This window comes from Drosophila elegans, unplaced genomic scaffold (genome assembly GCF_018152505.1).
Source record: "Drosophila elegans isolate 14027-0461.03 unplaced genomic scaffold, ASM1815250v1 contig_149, whole genome shotgun sequence".
NCBI classification, from domain to species: Eukaryota; Metazoa; Arthropoda; class Insecta; order Diptera; family Drosophilidae; genus Drosophila; species Drosophila elegans.
The window spans coordinates 2,714,253-2,727,034 of NW_024545513.1; the positions used below are offsets into that span (position 1 = coordinate 2,714,253).

General features: G+C 47.8%; 2 protein-coding genes across 3 annotated transcripts; one reads left to right on the forward strand and one right to left on the reverse strand.

The window, feature by feature from the left end:
- The first annotated feature begins 70 nt into the window (after positions 1-70).
- LOC108137340 (coiled-coil-helix-coiled-coil-helix domain-containing protein 2) lies at positions 71-1,844 on the forward strand. Its single transcript, XM_017258977.2, has 2 exons — positions 71-258; positions 1,129-1,844. Exons 1-2 carry the CDS (start codon positions 212-214, stop codon positions 1,589-1,591), a joined length of 510 nt encoding a protein of 169 aa, XP_017114466.1. The 5' UTR covers positions 71-211; the 3' UTR covers positions 1,592-1,844.
- Positions 1,845-2,703: 859 nt separating this feature from the next.
- LOC108137310 (protein xmas-2) lies at positions 2,704-12,574 on the reverse strand. 2 transcript variants are annotated; one of them, XM_041708709.1, is made up of 8 exons: positions 12,492-12,574; positions 12,349-12,410; positions 10,718-12,266; positions 8,149-10,660; positions 7,715-7,726; positions 6,201-6,376; positions 4,888-5,730; positions 2,704-4,352 (listed from the first exon to the last, which is right to left on the reverse strand). In XM_041708709.1, exons 1-8 carry the CDS (start codon positions 12,549-12,551, stop codon positions 3,282-3,284), a joined length of 6,285 nt encoding a protein of 2,094 aa, XP_041564643.1. In that variant the 5' UTR covers positions 12,552-12,574; the 3' UTR covers positions 2,704-3,281. The 2 variants fall into 2 exon arrangements, with proteins under 2 accessions (XP_041564643.1, XP_017114425.1); XM_017258936.2 differs by lacking the exons at positions 8,149-10,660; positions 10,718-12,266; positions 12,349-12,410; positions 12,492-12,574 and having other exon boundaries at positions 7,258-8,096.
- Between the last annotated feature and the right edge of the window lie 208 nt (positions 12,575-12,782).

Genomic DNA, 12,782 nt, shown 5'->3' on the forward strand with positions numbered 1-12,782 from the left:
CAACAGCCGATAGTTTTTGGTTTATTTTGGTATATTTTTCAGTATTTTCACCGGTCACACTCACGAGCAGGCCGAAGTTTCTCGTCCAATTGGGATTTCAGATATAAGTTTCGAGCGCTCGTCATTTTCGAGTCGAAAGCCAAAACAGCAACAACTGTGAAATTTTTGCGTGAAATCTAGTCGATAAAAGACACAAATTAAAACAAACAAAATGGTTCGCCGTGGACGTTCAGCCAGTCCCCCTCCCTCCACTCGTCGGTAAGGAAATCGAGGAAAATAAGGAAAAGTATAAGGAATATCGGGAAATGCGCCGGCAGGAAACTCATTTCGTAATCACGGCCAAATCAATCGGATGATCTGGCTTTATCTTATGGACAGCCGCCGCTTTTTCCGGGCCTTGAAATGGGTTAAGGTTACGTAACCTTAAAAAAATAAGAGCACAGATCCAATAACATGGGATGTTTCAGTTGTGTTGTCCGTTCAGCGGGTTTCCCGCTCAGTGTGGCTTTTTTCGAGTGCCGGAAGTATTGAAATACACCGGTCTTTTTATGATTAAACTGGATAAGTTTTAAAGGGTTTTAAATTGTATTTAACATATGTAATTTTCGCACGATAAGCTATTTCTTTCAATTTGCTAAAACTTTTAAAACCAGCTTTTAATACGCATATAGCACTTTGTTTTTCTTGTTACAATCTAATTTTTAACTACCTTATTTTTCTCTATAATTTAACATGCTTTGTTTAGGAAAATAAATGAAAAAAAACCTAGTAAAATATAAATATTTTTTAATATTTTGTAACAGGAAACTAGCCGTTGTTGTTCATTTTCTGATAATAATATTCTTTATATAGGCAATGAAAAAAGACCACCAGACCAACAAATATTTTCCCAATATTTTGAAAAACTAGAAACAAGCCATTGTAGTTTGCTTTCAACCAAAGACTTTTATTCTTAATAATTTCATATACTTGATAATGGAAATACAAAAAAAGGACATCAATATTTTGAATAAACAGAAACTAGCTTTTTTATTTTATTTTCACACAAACCTCTCTCTATTTCGTCACCAAATAATCAACAATGGCAGAGGGCAAAGTCCAGAATAACAACTGATTGTTTTCCTACAGCTCCGCACCTGTGCAGGCACGAGCCCCCGCTCCCGCCCCAGCCGCCGCCGCCCCTGTGCCGGCCCGTGCTGCCGCCCCGCCCCCACCGCCGGCGCCCATGAGCGCTCCGCCCAGCGCCGTGGGCATGCCGGCGCCCCAGCAGCCGTCGATGTTCCAGCAGATGGCCGCCACCGCTGGCGGCGTGGCCGTGGGATCGGCCATCGGACACACTGTGGGTCATGGCCTGACCTCGCTGTTCAGCGGATCCGGCGACAAGGAGGCAGCTGCTCCGACGGCCGCCGCTCCTGCCCCCCAGCAGCAACAGCAGCCCTACTTCGCCCAGCAACCAAATGAGCCGCAGGGAGCCTGCGCCTGGGAGCTCAAACAGTTCATCCAGTGCGCCCAGGGACAGGCGGATCTGACCCTCTGCGAGGGATTCAACGAGGCGCTGCGGCAGTGCAAGCAGAGCCACCATCTCCAGTAGAGGAGGAGGAGCAACTGGCCACCACCCCGGATGACCAATCCCCTCGTTTAGTTCTTAATCGTTTAATTGCAAGCATCCTAGAAGAGAGCATTGTTTAATTGTAGTGCAAATTGAAATGTGTTAAATAGAAAAACCCATTGGCAGCCCAGTTGATCGTTGATCCCTCTTCCCAAAAAAAACCCAAATCCAAAAAAATAAAAACATAAGAAAGCTAAAACCCACGGGCTGTCAATGTGGGCCAAAACAAAACAAAGCTTAATAGTGTTTTTATTGTTACAGTTAATGGAACACAAATTTAAGGTGTGATGGAATTTTAATTTCATTATAGAAAATCTAAATTAATACCTATGTGGGCTAAAACAAAATGTTTTTTTTTTCATTTCTATATTTTGAGTATTTATTTTTACAAATTATTTAAATATAATTTATTAAAGCAAAGTACCTTAAAATCTACTTTTCTATTCCATTGTAAATTTTATATTTTCAAATCAAATCAAAAAGTTTAATTTTTATAGTTTTTTCTGAAGCGATTTTAATTTTAAAAAAATTCTAAAACCTCTTGCAATTTTTTTCCCTTTTCACCCTTCTGGAAAATGTAAATTTTGCATTCTATTGTGAAATGTGGCTTGTTTTTGCGGTTGCTAAAAATAATTTTGGCGACAGAGTGACAGTGCAGTTCTTAAAATACCCAAATCGATTCACTTCCCCTCTATATACTATATATTTTCGCCCTTATTTTTGCGATTTCTTTGTCACGTGTCCTCTTTGCTTTTGTTTTGATTGCAAGTTGTTTCTGTTTTGTTGAAATTCATTGGTAAACAGAAGCAATATGATAAACATGTTTACCGATTACTATATAGATATTTACGTTTAATCGTTAAATTAGTCATACTCTGGTCTATCTCTTCCTTGTCAGATGTTTGGTGGACTTTGGGTTTTATGAAATAGTTTTTAGTCTTACATCATTTTGTTTTTAAAAACAAAAATTATGAATACCTTAAAATAAATTTGTTTATGGAAAAACCCACAACCTTTAAACTTACCAACTTACCAGTTCTCATAAATTTAATAACCAAATCCCAACCAAGTATTAAAAAAAAGACTTCGCTAAATTCGAGACATCCATATTGTTTCCGTAATTATTCAAGAATTTTTACATAGTGTCACGACTGTCCATAATTTGTAAGCCTATTGACCATATGAGTTATGCGTTTGACATTTTTTGTTTTGGTGCTGGACAACACGTATGCGACAACTACCAATTTGACGTCTTGTAACACTAATTTCTTAATATAAGCGGTACCGAAACTGTTGTCTCTCGTTATCCCAAAAAATAAAAACTAGGAAAAAAAGAGCTACTTGAAAAGTCAAAAAACTACCTAGAGCAAGTGTGCCAAATGGATGAAAGCGATAATTTAGCAAGGCAAGTTTTGGAATTTTTTTCAAGTCTGACAGTGTAGTGTTGTTAAGTGGGTGAGTATGGTTTTCCGATTGCGAAGAATTCTCCGGGTGAGGAGCATCGATCCACCAGGTGTGCGAGTGTATATTAATTGTGTGTAAATTGTTGTGTTCACTGCTCAATTTGGAATTCCGCTTCGAATGTGGATTTGCCTGTCCGTGTTTGGTTGTTAAAAACGGATGATATATGATAGTATTATAGATCAGATGGGTGGGTATATGGATATATGGCTTAACTCCAGAGCTTTTCTTGTGATCTCTGCTTGCTGTGGACCTCTGGCACCTGAACCTTTGGACTGATGGCCGGTTGTCGTGGTGGCTTGACCCTCTTGGAGGACGAGGTGACTCTCTGTTCCTCTCTAGGCGCCGCGGAGGAGCTCCTTTTGGCCAGGAAGTACGCCTCGGTCATGTCCTTGGTGGTGCTCTTCTTGCCGGGATATTTGCTGTTGCTGTTTCTATAGGAAGTGGATGCCTCGTACTTGTAGTTCCTGGCCACATGGGCCTGCTTCCAGCTGCTGGCCACCTCCTTCTCCTTGATCCTTGCCTCCTCGAAATCCTTGAACGGATGAGCCAATTTGCTGCTGACCTGCGGCAGTTTCTTGATCGGGTGATCTTTGTGGTACTCATTGACCAGGGATTTGGGCTTGAGTTTGGCACTGGCTTGGCAGAGGACCTCCAGGGAGGAGGCATTCCGCACCAGACGCCGCACTGAGACATCCCTCTGGGGTCGCACGCCCACGGAGGAGGACCGCTTGGCCACCAACCGCCGGCCATGGCCACGGATTAGGGTGAGCAGGGATGGCTTGACCACCGTGTGCACGGCACAAGGCCGTTTGGCGCCATCCTTGCGATGCAGTGTCTCCCTGGCCTCCAGATCCGCTGACTGGATGATGGAGTTCGGTGACCTCACTGGCTGCAGATGGAGGAACTGCACCCGGCGCACTGACACATGGCACTTGCCCTGCTCCAGAAGCTGCCGCGTGGGCGCATGCCGCTGGTAGCCAATCCGGAAGGAGGACGGCTTCTGGGCCACCGGCAGCAGGTCGGCCAGGTGCTGCCTGATCAGTGCCCGCTCTGGCGAGGATTTGCTCATTGCTTTTCCTCCTCTTCCTCCTCCGTCTCCTCTTTCTTTTGGCGGAAGGTCCTTGGCTCGGTAGACCAGCTCCTTGGTGATCAGCCGGTGCTGCTTGCTCCGCGACTCCTGGACCATCATCGGTCCGGGTCCGGTTCCGTGACCGGGTTTGTCCACGCTCTCCTCCCTGGCCCTGCTCCACGGTGTCTGCTTCTTGGTCTCCCAGACCATCTGCAAAAGTAGGGGATGAAAATTGACAGCTAAGCCAAAACCGCTTGGAAACCAAAAGGATTGTTTACACTGATAAAAAAATGGAATGGTAAGAAATGCAATGCATATTAAATTGCATGATTTAATATTAAAATATTTAAATTAATGTGGAAAATATAATATAATATAAAAAATAGTTCGTATTTGATTTAAATACCTCTTTTTTAAGTTAAAAATGATTCCTATTTAAATTAAATTGTGAGATATTAAATTTTTTAATATTAATTCATGCAATTTAATATGCATTGCATATACTATTTTGATTTTATACTTAATTTACATATTAAATATAAAATATATGTTTTACATTAATTTAAATATTTTAATATTAAATCATGCAATTTAGTATGCATTGTATTTAATATTTTGGTTTTATATTAAATTTAACTATTAAATATAAAATGTTGAATCTTAACATAACATACTTATTTTTATAATTTAATTTTTTATCAGTGTAATATTTTTACTTTAGACTCATTTAACGGGTAACTCTCACCTGGCTGCTCTGCTGAATGTCCCGCATGCTCCTGGCGCTGGTCCTGCAGCTGGCGTGACGCAGGTGCTCCTGCTCGGCGGGCTGCCCCTGGAAGATGGGCACTGGCTGGTGGTGGGCCGATCTCCGCCAGCCCTCCAGTTCGGAGGTGATCGGTCTGTGGGTTCTTTCACTGCGCCGGTACCTTCGCTGGCTGCCGCTCACCCAGACTTGGCTGGTCATCCGGGCGGTGGGCTCTCGGTGCTCCCGGTGCTCCCGGTGCTCCTGGTGCTCCTTGCCCTGTGTGGTTAGCCACTTGGTGGCCAGTTGCGGGGTCATCAGTACGCTGGGAACGTAGGGCTGGCGATCCCCCTGCTCCTGCCCCCTGGAGTGTCCCTCCTCCGGCCGCTCCACTAGAGGATTACCGGCTGGCGGATGGCGCAGACGACTGCCATCCCGGCGCCGCTGGAGCTGCGCCTCCTCCTCCTCGCTCTCCTCCCTGGTGACCCTCAGCCGGGGCACTGCCCGTCGCTCCACCCCCTCCTCCTCTTCCTCGTCGGCGGGTCGCAGGCGCGGCACATAGAACCGCTGGCTGAGCACACCCGTCCACAGATTGGACGACGGCAGCAGGAGCGGCCGCACCGAGGACTGCCGCCAGATGGGCCACATCCGCCCCTGCACCGTCTTTGGGGCGTGGCGCGTCTTCACCGGCAGGATGCAGCTGGACGAATGCAGGCCCCTTCGTGACTGCCAGCGGCCCAGGAAGTTGAAGCTCGATCCACGGCGCTCCATTGCGCCGGACAGTTTGCGGGTGAGGCGGGTGTTGAAGCTCACATACGGTCGCCTCAGCAGCCGGGCATTCGTACACTGAGAAAAAAATACATTGAATTGAATTTAAAAAAAAAATATATATATACATATATAAATATTTAATTGGGACTAGTGCATTCAATTTAAAGGCCTATCTTGGAGCGCTAGGATAAGAATAATAACACAAAACATTTTAATTAAATAAACAAAAAAACTTGTTGACTGGCATGATTTAATAGTATTGCCAATATGGCAAAAATTCAAAATTTTTTAATTGAAAGGAGCTATGTGAAAAATGCATTCAATACATTATCTTTAAGTTTAATATGCCTTTAAATTAAATTAAATTATTTAAATTAAATCAAATTTTCAGATATTAAAATCAATTCCCTGGATAGTCAAATGAAAAATTTAAAAAAGAATTGATAATTCCATATTTTAATTAACTTATAACCGCAATGGTTGAAAATAAAATCGAAAAATATTCAAAATGAGTACGAAATACTTAAATATACTACTTTTTTTACCAGTGTATTAGTAGCCGGGCGACTCAACAGCGACGCCAGGTGCGACATCCAACGGAACTCCACCTGACCACCACCACCACCCTTCAGTTGCGCCACCACCTTGCAAACCGAGCTGCTCGTCCCTAAGGATTGCGACTCGCGACGGGAGCCCTTCATCACCGAAATTATGCGGGACACTGGAAAAAATTTCAAATTGTTATTTATTTAAAAACAAAAAAAAGTACATTTCGATTTTGGTGCTAATATGTATAACAACAAATTTATGCTTAGTTTTATGAATCATCTCTATGGCAGCTATATAATAACTTTGTTCAATTTTATTAGTAACTAAATGCAAAAGAAAAAAAAAATTTGTAAAATTACATTCCAAATAGCTTTAAAACTAAAGGACAAATTATAAGGGAACCCTTGTTTTATGCCAAAATAGCTGACATTTATTAACTCTTAACTCTGAATTATTTTAGATAAAGCCAATAAAATATGCTGAATATTTAATTGAAGACAACAAAATAAAAAACGTTATCATTTCATAAAATATATTTTAAATGAATTAATTGATCATTTTGGACACCTTTTCATTTAAAAAAGTAATTATAACATTCAAATTATATATAAAAAACACAAGTTCATTTATTTTATTACAAAAAAGCTGACATGGATGTTTGATAACATTTTAAAATTAAAAGATTTAAGATTGAATTTTATTATTACCTTTAAATTGTATTTAAAAAAATAAAAATTTATTTATTCAAACAAAAATAATAGTCTATACATTTCCATTTATTAACAAACTATACTTATTCTGAAATGTTATTGTATTGTATTTTACTGTATTCTTACAATTGAAATTACAAAACAATAATAAAAAATAAAAATTAAATTTTCTTAAACATCCTCATATCATATATTTTCCAACAACATTGGACACAGAACACAATGGGCAACGAATTGTTAAGGGATAAATTCGTGCCCATTTCTCGAAGTGCATGTGGGCCAGTAAACTGATCAGATTGCAGATTGCAGATTGCAGACTGCGATCCAAATGCACTCAACTCACTTTTCAGAGGCCGCAGCTGGTTTTCCGTCTGAGCCACTATACTTTTCATGTTCCAGGCAAATCCTTTTGTGTTCGTTTTGAATGGTGAAAAACCTTAAAACAAAATAAAAGAAAAATACGGAAACACAAATGTTTTGGATAAATGGATGCTTTCGCCTCGGAGCTGTTTAGTTGACTGGGGATGTCAAGATTTGGAGACTTTGACACCTGTCATTTTGAGGGCAAGGCCCACTCTATAGCTCTACAACCCCGACATAACCTGATCAATCTTGGCATACAGTTTATTACAAAAATACTTTAGAACTTAGCAGCTACCACAATTATTGCTTAAATATTTCGACAGTCTCGCTCTTTTTGTCGGTGTCCCTAACTGATATCTTGGTGTCAAGATTTGATTCCTAAGATTACAATTTTCTGATATTGTCAGATTAGAAAAATAAAATTCAACCTTTACAACTTGCTTGTTCTTCTTTTACAATTGCCAATTATTAATATAATTATTATTAATTTAAAGTTTAAGATTACTATTTTCTGATATTGACACATTAGAATAAAAAAAAAAATAAATAAAAATAAAATACTAACCTAAGTGCTTTACAATTAAGCTTGGTCTTCTCTTACAATTGCCAACTATTAATATAATTATTATTATTTTAAAGCCTTAGATATTGAAAAATTAGAAAAAAAAGCAAAATACCCTTAGTGCTTTACAATTTAGCTTGGACATCTTTTACAATTGGCAATTATAAATACAAGACTAACAGTTTTTCTTGGATTTTCTTATTTTTAAATTGATTTACAACAAACATAGACTTAGTTGGTAACTAAAACTGCACTATTTTAGGTTGTGGCGCTTGCGCTTGGGTTTGTTTTCCGCGTCAAGGGTTCGACCCAATGATTTGGTTCTGCTCTTGGGGCTTTTGGGCGATCCATTGAGGTCCCGCAGCGTGGGACGCTCCTCCAGACGCTGGCGACTCCTGCTCAGGACAGCCGCCGCCTTGCTCATGATCTCATCGAAGTCTAGCTGCTCCTCCGGCTCCTTTTCCTGCTCCTGGAAATCCTCCTCCTCCTCCTCCTGCTCCTCTTCCTGCTCCTCCTCCTCTTCCTGCTGCGCTTCACATAGTTGCGGCTCCTGAAACTCGTAGTACCAGGCACTGAGGAAACGACTCCGCATCGTCTTCGTGCGGTAGACAATGCATCTGGGCAATGCATCCTGCTCCTGGCGCAGTACGCCACGCACTCGCTCGCCAGCCAGATACTCCACAAAGCTGAGGTAGCAGTCCGCCTCGTTGGACTGCAGTATCTGGATGGCCTGCAGGGCAATCTGCTCCAGGCACTCCTCCTCCGGCTGGCTCGTTTGCACATAGTCCAGCACCCACTGGCACTGGTCTTCGGCCACGAGGCTTGCGGATGGGGATCTCCGCCGCAGTGGCGGCATTCTGGGCAGTTTGCTGCGCTCCAGAAGCTGGACAATGCGCTGTCGCTGTCGTGGCAGCTGCCAGCCGGACTCGAAGTGCTCCAGGCGATTGGTGCTGCTCAGTGCCGCCTCAGCGGACAGTGGCTGCACAAAGAGGCGCAGCTCCTCGGGAAACCTTGGGCAAGAGCTCAAATCCTCGCCGGCCACCAGCTGCAGGCGATGCACTGCCTCGTTGTAGAGGTCCGCACAGAACTGCGGACAACGCTGGCTGCCCCGCCGGATGGTTGTATCCTGGTCGGCGGCGTGTTTGAGGCGTCGAAAGAGCTCTGGCCCCAGATTGCCCAGCAAAAACTCAGGGATCTCCATCTGGTTTAGCTCCTGGTGGTGGCTCCGGCTGGCCAGGAACTTCACAGCCGCCTCCAGTTGGGACATCAACCGCTGGCGGCCATTCGCCGACTGTCGGAAGCTGAAGATCTTGAAGGAGCGCAGAGCCAAATCGTCGAGCTGGAGCTGGGGCTCCTCATAAGCGGCATGGGCAGGATGCTGGACGATTAGGGCCACATCTGGGCAGCTGCTTGCCCGCACCAGCTGCCTCAAACGCTGCGGCATGTGCCGCAAGTCGGAAAGACCCGCCAGGCAAATGATGCCATTGGCTTGGGCCAACTGAGCGTTGGGCGGCCAGTGGTCGCCTTCCTTCAGCTTTAGCACACTCAATCCTATGCCTTGGGCGAAGGCCCTAATGTAGCCTCCATTCGCTGGCGCCAATTGGGCGTCCGGCGACTGCGGCTGCTGCAGCAGACCCCTGTCCAAGTCGTAGTCCAGCTGGAAACCCTCCTCGCCGGCGGGCAAACTCAACAGCAGCTTGTAGTAGCGCCGCGCCCCCGGCTGCCACTGCGGCATACACTGGGCGAGCAGGCGCCAGAGGTCCAGCTTCAGCCAGCACTGCTCCTCCAGACCCGTCAGCAGCTGGCCATAGTTGCAGGGTTCGCCCAGCCGATAGCGCCGTATCAGACGCAGGGAGTCCTCCACGCTGCGCTCGTCCACCAGGCGATCGGGGGCATCGGCTCCGAAGCTGAGCGGCAGCTGGTTGAACAGTGTGTCCTTCTCCTGCTGGACACGGCGGTAGTTGCGCCAGCGCCGCATGTACACCCGCATGACGCCCAGTTCGTAGAGGGAGCGCTGCATCTGCTGCTCGACCAGGCGGCGCGTCAGCGAGTCCACCAGGGAGTCGTAGGAGTGGCAGGCCTGCTGGTGCAGCTGCCATTCCCTTCGGCAGATCTCGGCCAGGGTGTTGCGGAATACGTCCTGATAGCACTCCAGAGTCTTGGCCTTTTTAAGGGACTCCCTCTGCTGCTGCTGCTGCTCCATAAGACGCAGCTGCTCCAGCTTCCGCTCCTGCTCCTGCTCCCGCTGGCGACGCTGCTGCTCCAGCTGCTCCTGCTGGCGACGCTGCTGCTCCAGCTGCTGCTCCTGCCGTTCCCTCAGCTTCTGCTGACGCACGCGCTCGGCCTCGGCCACCTTGGCCTCGTGGATGGCCATCAGTTCGGCCTCCCGCTGCTTGGCCAGGGCAATGGCCTGCTGCAGGGCCTGGTGCTTGGCCTCCTCCTGCGCCCGCCGCTGCTGCTCGGCCAGGGCCTGCTCCTGGAGCTCCTGGGCGCGGGACTTGGGCAGCACAAAGCTGAAGCCGCCGCTGGGAATGGCTGGGAGTGCGCCAGTGGTGGCAGGAGCAGTCATTCCGCCGCCCGGCTGCATCGGCACCTTAAAGAAGTTATCTGGAGCTGACGATGGCTGTGGCTGCATCTCCTCCTGCTGCTGCTGCTGCTGCATGCCCGGCAGCTGATCCTTGGCCGACCAGGAGATGCTCTTGAGCAGGCCATGCTCGTTGAAGCTATTGTGCGGGCGGTGATTCAAGTAGATTTCTCTCGGGGGCAGTGGTTCCCCGCAGACGACCTCGCCCACGCTCTGCCGGCGCTTCATCTCCACCAGCTGCAAATGGACATTAATCAAGAGGTAGAGCATTTATGGAAAAGCAGCGAAACCCACCTCAATCTGGCGTGGCAGCTTGTACTCCGTCTCCACGGCGTGCATCCTGCTGAGCACGACGCGGCCCGCCTCGTTGACCTCCAGGCCATAGTGCTGGACGAACTCGGCCGCCTCCTGTTCGCTGACGAAGCTCAGCATGTCGGTGATGTAGCTGAGGGGCAGCGAGGACACCTCGTCCTTCCGCGGCGCCCTGTAGGCCTGGATCAAACGATGGAGGGCCAGGACACGCAGGCGCGTGAAGTAGGTGACCAGGATGCAGGCACTCAGGTAGCTGGTCTCCTCGTCCACCAGCATCTGGAAGAAGCGCACAAAGTTCGTGTCCTGCAGGGCCAGATGGAACTGGATGGCCTGGCGCAGCTCGGGGCAACTCTGCAGCTCGGCGGGCAGCTGGCCAATGTCCCACAGGAAGTTGGCATCGGCCAGGTTGAGCAGCACAATGTAGCCGCGAAACTCCGCCTCCCGGGGGCACTGGACGCCCTTCAGCCGCAGATCGTGGTACATGTACTTGAGCGTCTGCAGGCATTTGGTGAGATTCTCGGCATTGATCTTGCTGTCGAAGACGGAGGGATCGGCGGCCACCAGGCGGGCGGCACAGTGGATGTGGAAGCGGGCGCACTGCTCCACCAACTTGACGGCGCCCAGCGAGCACAGCTCCTGCTGGGTGATCTCCTTGCGGATGGAGCGCGTGCGGTCCCACACGAAGTGGAACCAGTCGCCCAGGTGAGCGCTATGCGGCTCCTGCCGCTCGCTAAGGTCCATGATCTCGTGCATCAGGTAGCTCATGGTCATGTGCAGGGCGGCCTCGTGGCGCAGCTCGTGCGGCAGGGGCGTTTCCTGGTCGGCACTGCTGCGCGAGTACTGCTTGAGGGCCCGCTCGTTGCAGATGAACTCGTCGGAGCCCGGCTGCAGCTCGTAGATGGCCACCTGCCGCTGGAACTCGCGCAGCACGCGCTCCTTTTCGGGACACATGTCCGGGCAGTGACCCTGGGTGGCTCCTTCCGGCTGTCGCTGGGTTTGGCTCAGCCGCAGCAGCTTGTCCCGCGCATCCAGCACCCGGTACTTCTCCTCGCTGGTGTGGGCGGGTCGCCGCATCACCGCCTCCAGTTCCCTCAGCTGGGCAGGCGTTCGTTCCCTGGGAGGATTCTTTGATGGAGCAGCCGCCGCTGCCGCAGCAGCAGCAAAAGGCATTGCGGGCAGTGGCATGGGATTGGGAGGCTTCGGCGCTGAGGTTTTGCCACCACCACCGGGAGCATACTCACTACGCCAGCCCGACTGCAGGGCACTTAGCTCGGCCTGCACATCGGGATCCACCCACTCCTCCGTTTTGTGGGCCGGCGCCGTCTCGTTCTCCGCATAGGACATCTCGAACTGGTGGCCCTGGAAGGAGCCGCCCTCGAGGAGCGCCCGCTCCGCCTCCTCCTCGCTGGCGTAGCTCACGGTGCAGGTCATCCGCCGCGGACGCAGGACGAAGTTCATCAAGGTGCCGTAGCGGCCGAAATGCGAGCGCGCCACATATTTGTCAAGAAACAGCTCCGGAATGTTTGTGCATCTGTTGCCGGAGCAATAACATGAACATAGGCATGATCAACTACCGCTTTACACGCGGTTATGTACACATATACCCTACTCACAGTAATGTCTTGTAGTTGTAGGCGCCGGGGCGGGAGTCTGCCATCGATTTATGTCTAAAACTCTACGAAATAAACAAATTCGAATAAAATATGTCTTTGATCTAGAGATGGGTCGACCAATCATGATAGCATTGATATTATACCGCATTTCCACAGAGATCCATCCACCTTTCACAATCCGATCCGTTGAAGGGATGGTCCATAACGTTTTGCCGTTCCAAAAACTTCCCAGTCAGTCCGCCGTTAAAATTTGACGGACTAATTTATGCGATAGTTAGCCGATGTTTTTGCGGTGCAGCCCTGTTCCAACGCCTATGGTGACCCCCCGATCCATTAATTTCTGATGGATTGCCCCATATATATCTGTGTTTGTCCGCGCTAAATATAGGTCATCCAGCTATTTGTCCGCAGGTCAAGTGGAAATCAATACCTTC

Coding starts and splice junctions, on each gene's coding strand:
- LOC108137310 (XM_041708709.1), bottom strand. CDS start 12,551: ATGGACCATCCCTTCAACGGATCGGATTGTGAAAGGTGGATGGATCTC. Junction 12,411..12,491: donor TGGATCTCTGTGGAAATGCG/GTATAATATCAA, acceptor TTTATTTCGTAG/AGTTTTAGACATAAATCGAT. Junction 4,353..4,887: donor ACATTCAGCAGAGCAGCCAG/GTGAGAGTTACC, acceptor CTACTTTTGCAG/ATGGTCTGGGAGACCAAGAA.
- LOC108137340 (XM_017258977.2), top strand. CDS start 212: ATGGTTCGCCGTGGACGTTCAGCCAGTCCCCCTCCCTCCACTCGTCG. Junction 259..1,128: donor CCCCCTCCCTCCACTCGTCG/GTAAGGAAATCG, acceptor GTTTTCCTACAG/CTCCGCACCTGTGCAGGCAC.